Source organism: Coptis chinensis, chromosome 4 (genome assembly GCF_015680905.1).
Source record: "Coptis chinensis isolate HL-2020 chromosome 4, ASM1568090v1, whole genome shotgun sequence".
Lineage (NCBI taxonomy): Eukaryota > Viridiplantae > Streptophyta > Magnoliopsida > Ranunculales > Ranunculaceae > Coptis > Coptis chinensis.
Genome location: NC_141459.1, coordinates 62074600 through 62085800, shown reverse-complemented (window position 1 = coordinate 62085800; position 11201 = coordinate 62074600). Strand labels below are relative to the sequence as shown.

Here is an 11201-nt window from a genome sequence, read left to right as displayed (position 1 = left end):
TCAGACAAGAACGAGGAACTTCATTTATAGTCAAATGACTTGTTCAGGAAGTTACAACCAGAACGCCAACATGTACTTATATGGAAATCTAACAATCACAATAAACTTTTAACAGAAAAAGAAAAATAGTCGGAGAATAAACATAAAATATAGTCACATGACTTGTTTATTAAGTTACAAAAACAATGCCAGCATCTACTTACGCAAGTAAAAACAATAAGTCAACAATAATACTCAACAAAAACAAAATCCTTCGTGATCCTTGGTAAAATGGAACCATACTACATCAGGTCAAAATATAACCATGTGTTTCACAGTTATGTAGCAGGAAAACTTCCAATGGAAAGATCAATCATATCTTTCCTACCATGATATAAGACAGTTCAACCTCTGAGGCATGGCATAAAGACAATAGCTTAATGAGAAAATCTAACACCTCATCCTTTTCGTCCGTCAATCTGATAAATACTGTGACAGTGATTTTCTCCAAGATCGGTGCATTCTTTAGCAAAAATTCAATAAACTGAAGTTCATTCTCAGACTTCTGAAGATTACTGATCTCAATAAACTTTAAGTGAAGAAGCAAGCACTCGAATGATAACTGTTGTCCCCAATCTGTTCCCTCCTTCTCTAAGTTGGACATTGTCTAATATGAACAAAAAACATTGATTAAACAAAGTTAATTGTGAAATTCTAACTTATTACAAATGAAGGGAAAGAATGAAAAAGTGCAGGCCGGGGGACAGTCTATGCCTTTACATTTCCTCATTAGAAATGGGCCATTTACAAGGTGAGCTTGAGACTATACCTCCCTCTCCCCCTCCATTCCTTTTCATTTCAAACTTTGACTGTTCATGTGTTGAAAACCAAAATTGTATGACAACTGGCTTGACATGTGAGATATACAGATGGTGTTAATTCACATCTGAAACACATAGGTGGTTTCTTACAAATGGAGGCACTTGGGAGATACTTGACTAGGGCTGTCCACAAATAACCGAAAACCAAGAAACCGAACCGAACTGGCCGGTTTTCTCAGTTTCCAATATACCCGGTTTGGTTTTTGGTTCTCAATACTAAGAACCGACTACTTCTGTGCGGTTTTCGGTTTCATGCCTCGGTTAACTGTTATGAACCGAACTGAAATTATTCTTATTTTACATTAATAAATTTTACTTTTTTTTTACTGCCCATAAATGTTGACCAACTAACCTTAGTCAGCAACTCGGACACCCAACTTTTGGACCCTGCCTAAGAACAGCTAAATATACATATGGGCCAATATTCTTTGATGGGCATATGCGTTGAATATGGAACTAAAGTAAAATGGTAAGAGTTTCACCTTGAAGAAACTCTCATCTCTCACACCCTCTCTTTCACCTTGCACACTCCCGTATCCCTCCTCTCTCTAGCTCAAAAGCATCTAGATTTATAAAATATATGTCCAAAATGAAGAAAATGAACAAGTTCTAAAAGTTTTAGAAGCATTTAAAACAAGCTTCTCAAATTCTAACAATGACCCCACTTCACAAAACCATGATTCCAACTCATCAACCATTAAAACTTGGTTAGAAATGGAAAGTAAAGGAGAAAACTCAATAGTCATTACTTTGTATGAAACGTAGATTAGAGCATGGATTGAGCAATTAATATTTAAGTCATCTCATGTTCATAAAATTGAATTGAATGGAGCAATACCAAAACTCAAAAACTATTAACATTATCAACCAAAGGGATAAGAATATTAATGGACTATGTGATTGGAATTAGATATAATGGAAGAAAGAAACAATAGAAGCTATGTGAGAAATGGGGTTGGGAAAAACAATGGTGTATCGTAAAAAGAAAGAAAGAAATGGGTGTTGGTTTAGAAATTGATGGGTTGCAATTTGGTGAAGAAGAGAAAGTGATAATGGCAAGTTGGAACGACAACTGCTTTAGTCCCATATTGCTTAAAAAGCCAAAAGTAACGCTAAAAGGAAGTTACAAATACAGTAGCTGAGGCATGAGCCTCAACAGATGCTCCATTATGCGGGTCTATCAGTGGGCCTTGGACTAATTGTTAAAAGTTGATGATGAAGTCCAAGAACCGAACCGAACCGAAATTTCGGTTTGGTTTTTAATCGGTTTTAGTCACTTGTCGGTTTGGTTTCGGTTGCTATTTTACAGAACCGATTAGTTCGGACCAAACCGAACCATGAACACCCCTATACTTGACAGAAGTGAATGGGCGCTTGGCAATGGAAAGTGTATCAGTGTGTGGAGAGACAGCTGGTTGGGTCCAAACTCAATCAAACATCGATTAAAACTTTCTGCTGATGACTTGCGGGGCAAAAGTCAGTGACCTAATAGTGAACGCGGTATGTGGTCTATTCCGCCTGCCATGCAAAATGACCTGGCGGCAGCCAGCAGCTAGTATGCAGAACCTTCAGTTACCTACTTTCAACACAGAAGAAGAAGTGATGCAGAGCATGAAGTTGTTCCTGCCAAGTCATAGGCGTGCGCCTATGTTCCCTCTACATTTTATGGACGTGTACCCCTTAGTTGAGTCCAAGCCCATGGTTCGAGTCTATTAGTTAGTTGGACACATGTCGTGTTCCTATTGGTTTATGCTTTCTAGGTTTACTTTAAATAACGGGCTTGTAGTTAGGATTTCGGTAGTTGTGTTTATGTGTGTGATTTGTGATTGAGAGATTCAATAAAAGAGTGATTTTTAGGTCGTCTTTTAATTGTGTTTCAATTAAAGTGTAGATTTAATTAAACTGAAGCTTCCGCCAGTAAGCATTATTTGGTATCGGAACAGATTAATTCCAGGGACTACTATTCACGGTACTGTTCACCGAAAACACTGTTTGCGAAACACTGTTCACCTCAGGCATTGTTCACCCAGGTTATTGTTCACTCGGTTACTATTCATCGTGAATCCAATTTTATTCTTATAGATCAAGATATGTCTACAACGTCAGAGATGAAAAATTCATAGAGAACTCTTGGATTCATATTAACCCCTAGAGTTTGGGTTGCTCGATTAGAAGAGTTAAAAGAAACGTTAATGCAAAACAGGTTTGATCGATTAGAGGAAGCAACTAGTTGACTGAGGGAAGCTATGGTAGAGCTTTTGCAGCCCAAACCCCCCATCGTTGGTGAAGCTTCTATAACCCAACGTAAAACACCGGTTGTTATCGATGACAACAAAAAGGAGGAAGGAACTTCTGAAGCCATTGTGTTGTGTCTTGAGTGTGATTACAAATGCCATCAGCAGCAGTGCTCACCACAATGGGCTTGTGACAAACAGGTCCAAGGAAGCCCACACACAAATTTTTTTGAGACGGCTTTTAGTGAACATCAATTAGTTGCTGGAACGCCAATGCAACATTCTGGATTTGGGCCTCCTATATCGCATGGGTCAGTACTTTTCGACAGTGGTTATGTGGATCCTTTTCTACCCAACATTGAGACATTTTCTCTACGGCAAAGCACAGAAATACAGTGTACATTTGTGACATCGTAGTGCATTATTCCCTTTGTGAGTAGATACAAAGCCAAAACTCGAGGTCGAATTCCACCGAACCCCAGGAGGGTGATGTATACAAGAATGAAGAGATTTTGCATATTGGTGGGTTTTCATGTCAACAAGCTTGTGGACAAGCTTCTTCAACTTGGGGGGAATGATGCAGAGCATGAAGTTGTTCCTGCCAAGTCATAGGCGTGCGCCTATGTTCCCTCTACATTTTATGGGCGTGTGCCCCTTAGTTGAGTCCAAGCCCATGGTTCGAGTCTATTAGTTAGTTGGACACATGTCGTGTTCCTATTGGTTTATGCTTTCTAGGTTTACTTTAAATAACGGGCTTGTAGTTAGGGTTTCGGTAGTTGTGTTTATGTATGTGATTTGATTCAATAAAAGAGTGATTTTTAGGTCGTCTTTTAATTGTGTTTCAATTGAAGTGTAGATTCAATTAAACTGAAGCTTCCGCCAGTAAAATCTACATTAAGAAGACTATAGGATTTGGAAGTCTGACTTGAAGGGTCAGTTCTCAGTACTTTCAGCTTTCAACACTATTAGGGATACTAAACCTAAAGTGACTTGGTACACGGCCATACGGAATAAGTTCCTACATCCTAGAGTTGCATCAATAGGTTGGAAACTAGCTCTTAATTGTGCTGCTACTGATTCAATAGCCCAGAAAAGAGGAGCAAGATTGGGATCAAGGTGTTATGTTTGTCTATGTCGTTGTGAAGATCTCAATCACTGGCTTTGGGATTGTTTGTTGCAAGAAACTTATGGAACTGGATTGCAGAAAAGTTCAAGTTTAGAAACAACTTCAACAATCTACAAGAGGCCATGAACATGTGCAAAGCGAGTAGCTCATACACGAAGCATCTTTGGACTGCAGCCATTTTGGGAGGTATGACTACTAATGGAAACACAGAAATAATGTAGTCATGGAATACAAAAGAAACAACTTTAGGTGGTGTCAACGGGGTTCGAGCCCCAGACCTCTGGTATCATCACCGAAAGGTTTTACCGACTTTGCTAGTCGGCACCTGCAAGGAGTTACTGATCTCATTTAAAACAGGCTTGCCAATCAAAAAAAATTATGAAGTTCCTAAGATTGCAAACAAGTTTCTTGTCCAAAGGCAGCATTGCATAACTCTACGAGGGAGTTGGTAGTGTTTAGAAATTGGAATGTACCCTGTAAACCAGGACTTGCGCCTGTGATAATGTAAGTGGTGCTCACCTCCTCCTCGCATCTTAAAAGTGAATTGTGAAGGGGGTTTGCAAGGGGTAATCCTGGTATTGCGGGCATTGGAGCTATTTTCAGAGATGATAAAGGAGATTTCATGCTTGTCATGTGGAAGAAGATTGGAGTCAACATGAATTATCTTGCGGAGGTATTAGCTATCTTGAAGGCCATTGAGATCACATGTAATAGAGGGTGGACAAAACTTTGGATTGAAAGTTTGAAACCGATTCAAGTTCAGCAGTAAGAGCTTTTCTGACGAAGTACTCTACCTTGGTGGTTAGTACAAAGATGGAAACTAGTAAGAAGAAGGCTGGAGCACTGCTACTTCTCAAGTCGTGAAGCTAATTTTTCAGTCGACCTAGGAGCAAACAAGGGGTGTTCAGCCAACACAGACCTTGTCCTCATGTATGAAGGAAAACCTCCATGGATTTATAAATGGGAGGTTCCCGATCAATCATACTTTCGGTTTTTGAGCTAGAGGTCTATGGGCAAATGATTAGTGAGGGAGGGTGTGAAGTGCCTACCTAGTAGGGAAGCCATTTTTTTCATAAAGATGCAACCACCTTTATATAGGTTTTTGTATCGTTATTATTTTTCTTTTTCCACCATTAAACACCATTCCTTATATACGATTTCTCACTATTAATATAATTCGAGCTCACTTAGCAAAAAAAATACAGATGGAAATAAAAGTATCATATAGTGAGTTTCAACAATATCAGATTTGTTAGCATGCATATAATTAACTCATAACAGAGTATTGGTTGGTACCTCATTTCTTTCCAAGACAAGAGTTTCCAAATTAGGAAGAATTTCCAATAGTTTTGCTATAGAATGGATATAAGCGTTGTTACACCATCTGATCAGCTTCAGCTTCAAATATTTCAGCCTTCGGCATGTAATTGCAGGTTCCAACATATTTGGTAATCCTGAGAAAGACTTGATAGTTCAAAAGAAATTAGATTAGAACCAACTACTTTCAAATAAATCATTTTGCAGTTGGGCCCAAGGTGTAGGGTCGTTTACCGCCTTCACGGGCAAAAGGGAATTTAATGTGTTATGGAATAAAAGTTCTAAGTACTAAATATATAAAATAAATAAATAAATGTGTTCCAGGGGGCTTGGCTAAGGGCCAACTAAGCTACAAGGGCAGTAAATTGCCTTCCAAGTTTTTTCTTTTCTTTGTTTTTTTCCCTCTAAAGAGCTTTTTTATTTTATCTGTAAAGTGTGTATACTATATATAAACAACGTATCAAGTTTGTAGCATAAGAGGGGAACCGAATACAAGAGAAACACCACTGAGAGAAACAAAAAAGAACCTGTCATCTGCATAAAAAAGGTTCAAAGGATATCATACACGGGCAACCTTTAGGAAGGGTCCGATGGAGTTCTTTTTTCAAAGGACTGTATAAAAAGATAGATGTTTCATAGATCCTCGCATCATATATCAACCTTTTCGTCCTATCAACCTTTATAGAAAGCCTAACCAACTATTCAACTTAAGTTTATGGTCAGTGAAATTGTATCTATGTTAATGCCTTAATGGAGAAAAAATTTGGAGAGAAACCCCAAACTTAAGTTTATGGCCATCCGCACACAACGAATCTAGCATTATGGGACATCTCCCTCGGAGGTGGATCGGACCTTCCTCCTAGAACTCTAACATGGTCTTGCAATGAAAGCCTAAACAATTAACACACATTCCATGTTATCGGAGAGAAAAACAAAAACACTACACCTTCCATTGCTGTTGTTATACCTGGGCATCCTTTCACCACTGTATCTCTACACAAACTGCTATTGTTATATTTGTGAGTACTTTAAAGTTACTTTTCACAGAGAGTAACATTCATACACGCCGGCACATCTTTATGACCAACAACATTTGGTTTCTCAACACAGTTCTGTTTCATTTTGTAGAATGTTCATGCCACCGCTTCTTATGCTTCCCCAATTCACCTTAAAAGCTTGTACAAATTACTGCGAGCACCTCTTCTTGTTAAGCCGCAAAGCAAGCGAACTCCATGTTCTTTGAACAATGGAGTGGATCAAAATAAGCATTTGATCGTTGAATATAACCTTGAACCATCAACAGCAGGATCACGTATGGAGTTCACAATCTTAAACACTAAGAGCATCCAACTTAAAACCAATTTGTGATAAGTGGAGAGGCCTAGGAACATTTATACCATATTGCAAGGCTTCACACATCGCATATTGGACTATAACAAACATCTCAACACGCCCCATCATGTGTGGCATTATTAAGCCTAACACGTGAACAACACACTTGGATGACGTGGAATAAACGGGCCGTTTGGGCCAAACACAATAGCCTGTTCTGATATCATCTTAAATGCTATGAGCATCCAACTTAAAACCAATTGGTGATAGTTGGAGAGGCCCAGGAACATTTATACTATACTTCAAGGCTTCACGCATCGCATGTGGGACTATAACAAACATCTCAACACACGATACATAAAAGTGAACGAAAATCTATGATTCTCTGTCATTTTGCTTGATATAAATAAATAAAAATAAAAACTCACAAACAGTTCTACAAGGTCGCGAGGTTCGAAGGCAATGTACACAGAAACACGAACTTCAAAGTGGTGCTATGGTGCATTGCAAACTTGCGTCACTTCTTTGGAATCTAGTAGTTAGGATAATCTGTTAGGATTCTGAAAAAAAATCAATAATTGGGTACGAACATTTCATTTTATAACATCTTACGTAGTTCCATAGTTGGGTTATTGTGAATTAGCCATTAGCAACAAGAGAATTACTTTGTATTTATTATAGACACCTTTTCCTGGAAAAAAACAAGAAGCTACTTTTCTTACAATCTACAGTTTGCAGCTATGCAGTAAAAAGCTTAGTGAGTTTAGTGACGCCTTGGGCAATTGGGGACAAGGTCTTGGGTCGTTTTTTTTTTCTCGGTAAAAGTTACATCTCATTAATAAATAAAATGTACGCGGAGAAAGCCTACATAACAATAGAAAAGTATTACAACCAAACTGCTAAAGACCAATCACACCATATCCAATCCTTGCAATTGGTCCCATCTAAACAAGAAATACTCAAAATGACAATTTCTTAACTCCTTAAAACCATAGACCACTTAAATAAGAGGGATTGGATAGATATAAATATCCACTCCATGGTAAGCTACAATTCCTTCGAAATGTCTCCAATTCAGCTCAAGCCACATACCCCAAGGGAACCGCGAAATGTGGAAGACTGGATAGCCAATTACCAGACAAAGTAAAAACTGCCAATTGGGTTCGAATCAAGCGGATTGGGAATTAAGATCTAGCTATGCAGTGACAAGAAAAAACCCAATCTAATTGAAATAAAAGTCGTTTTCGGCCTTTTCACTCTTCACCACATACTGAATTCCTACTCACTCTCGCAGCAGATGACTAGATGACCATTAGTCATATTTTCACATCACAGAAAATTTTGATTTGCGGCATATATATACGCAGAGCCGGCAGAGGACAAAGCTCCTGAACTTAGTCGAACGGCAAACAATTCTTCAAGGTTGCGAGGTTCAAAGGCAATCAACATAGCAACACGAACTTCAAAGGAAACAGACATTATACATAGTACTATGTTGTGTTTCAACAATTTCTTTGGTATCTACTAGTTGGGATAATCTGCTAGAATTTAGGAAATAATTGAGTAAGAACATTTAGTTTTATAATTTCTTACTTAGATTCGTAGTTGGCTTATCGTGACAGCCATTATCAACAAGAGCATTTCTTTGTAGTTATATACAGACACCTTTGCCTGGACACAACAAGAGGCTACTTTTCTTATTATCCGCAAAAACCTAGTTTTCCCTACTGGCTATTGAACCGCTGGAGAGCAGTGGCGGGGCCATGGGTGGGCAGGGTACGCCCTGGCTCACCCTGAAATTTTGCTAAGAAAGAGTTTTGAGCTGGTTAAACTAAAATTGAATGAAATAACTTTGCCCCTATGTGCCATGAATTCTCTCTCTCTACCATTGAGTAAGGGTTTTAATTGTTGTAAACAAGAAAACTATAAAGGCTGAATTGGTAATTGTAATGTTATTTGATTTGACCGGAGGAATTTACTGGAAACACATGGGTCCATTTTCACTAAAAACAAATACATAACAACTATTTATGCAAACGTGGATAAGGATACGGTAAGCCGATCATAGTATATGTTTGTATGCTACTATGTGCAAGACTGATTGTGTGACCTTTCGCAAGTAATCGTTTATCAAAAATTGAGGCAGAGGGAAAAGGGAAAAGGAAAAAATGGAAAATAGGCCTTGTTTTAGAGAAAGCTATATCAATTAATAAACCAAATAAAACAAACCTTTACAATTAATCCAATAAACTAAAGTTTCCTAACTTGTTGATGTAAGTTGCGCTCAAACACTTATGAATTATGAAATCTCCTTTTCTTAAAATTAATAAAATTTTTGTTTTCAAATATTGACAAAATAAATTAAGAATAGTTCATTGCATAAAAAAATTTAGAATATATATAGATTAATAAATGTTTAACCAAAAGAAAACAAACTAATTAAGCTTGTGTAGCGTGTGGACCCTAGTTGAATTTAATTGAAAACTTGGAGTGGTTACCGGCCGGCTCACTCTGGAACAAATTCCTGGCTCCACCACTGCTGGAGAGAGTTTTCAGTACCGGCATTTGCTTATGCACTATAGCCCCCCATTGAGCCTATGCGATAGCTAATATATGTAGAACAATTTAATATGATCTTAAGACTAAGGTCACGCATGTTGCGCCTAATAGACCTTGGTAGCACCTAGACCCTCTTTTGACTTCACAGGCTTGTTTGTTTCTTAAATAACCAATCAACGCATTACGACACTAAGAAGAACACCAAATGATAGTATCGTGGGGTCCTAATTAGATCTTCAGTAATAAACATAAAGCAGACTGACCAGCTGACATAAAAAAGAAATCGCACAAAGTAAATAGTCAATAAGAAGAGGAAAAATAATACCTGCAATCCATGTGCCGACAGTGTTAAACACCTCACGTTACCAAGTCCATGAATAAGTTTATTCAAACACCGACCAAACCCTTCCCCATCCATCTTCGGTATATCCGGTAACCCTTTTTCAATAGGATTCACAATGGTATCAATCTTCGCAATAACAACATTTCCACAATTCTCCAAAGTATAATCCTTAAACATATACCCTTTACAAAGAATCACAACCATTTTCGGACAGCATATCTTAACGACAGTAGAATGATTCAACCTCTTATCATAAGTATCGATCATCAAAGACTTCAACGCCGGAGCATTCACAACTAGCTTTTTAACATTACAATACCCACAATCTTCAAACAACAAATGTTCCACATTCACTAAATCCATATTCAACACCCCATCATCCGACCCATCGTCACACGGGAAAAAAACACCTTTAAATTCCAACGTCCTAACATACCCCGATAATCTAATAACATTAGTATGAAAAAACTCCGTAGCGCCAAACGTAAGTACTTGAACATTCCGTCTTAACGCGTAACTAATCCAACGGTCAAGTCTTTTATTATCACTTACACAAGATGACGAAAAATATAAAGTAAATTTCTGTATATCAGAACCATCACGTAGTAACAAAACTGAGTCAACAAAATACCTGAATTTATTTTTCTTGAATTTACGACCCGGGCCGGTTTGAGTTAAGTACCATTTAAGGTCATTGAAATAAAGATTAGGAATAGATTCCCATAAGTTTTGCCAACGTTTGGAAAGTAGGCAGGTTTGGACAATTTGTTTCATGTCTAGGAAATTCAAGATGTGGTTGATAAGTGGTTCGGGTAAGTGGCTGAGGATGTCTTGTAGATTTGTTGTTGTTGTTGGTTTTAGTCGTTTGTTTGAGGATGATGAGTTTTGTTCTTGTTCAGATTCCATTCGGATTCTTTCTGTTTCTCTTTTCAAATATGCCATTGTTGCCATTGTCATATTATTTTGTGTGGTGACTGAAATGAAATGAGGTGTGGTGTCTCGGTTTTAGTATTCCGATGTTTTTCTTTCTCTATCTTTTATTACCAAAAATCAACAAAGAAGTGTACGGGCCCTAGGGGTAAATTACCAGGCTTTGCTGACTATGGAGTTTTAGCACCAAAAAAAACGTTCCAATGAATTGTATTGGTAGATTTGAATATTTGATTACGTCGTTGGTAACAAAACTTGACAACTACTGCGTTCCCCTTATCATAAACGGTAGAAATTGTGGCGCGTGTTCATTTACATTATAGATGGTGCTACACGGGTCTTATTAGTATCGAATTTAAATCACAACCTCAATTTAGAGAAGGAACGTTATTACATATATATTTCTAAATTGTATGTATTAATTGAACAAGGAGAACTTTACATATGCATTATATATACATGGACCATCACTGGTTTCGAGTCCCTACACTAGTGAGTAT

The 11201-nt window shown here is 37.8% G+C and overlaps 1 protein-coding gene across 1 annotated transcript; it reads right to left on the bottom strand.

The window, feature by feature from the left end:
* On the bottom strand, positions 1-10898 carry LOC147504292 (F-box/LRR-repeat protein At5g38396-like). The gene is made up of 3 exons (XM_086557264.1): positions 9754-10898; positions 5517-5684; positions 1-646 (listed from the first exon to the last, which is right to left on the bottom strand). The coding sequence occupies exons 1-3, from the start codon at positions 10726-10728 to the stop codon at positions 353-355; spliced, it is 1437 nt and encodes a 478-aa protein (XP_086413390.1). The 5' UTR covers positions 10729-10898; the 3' UTR covers positions 1-352.
* Positions 10899-11201: the final 303 nt, after the last annotated feature.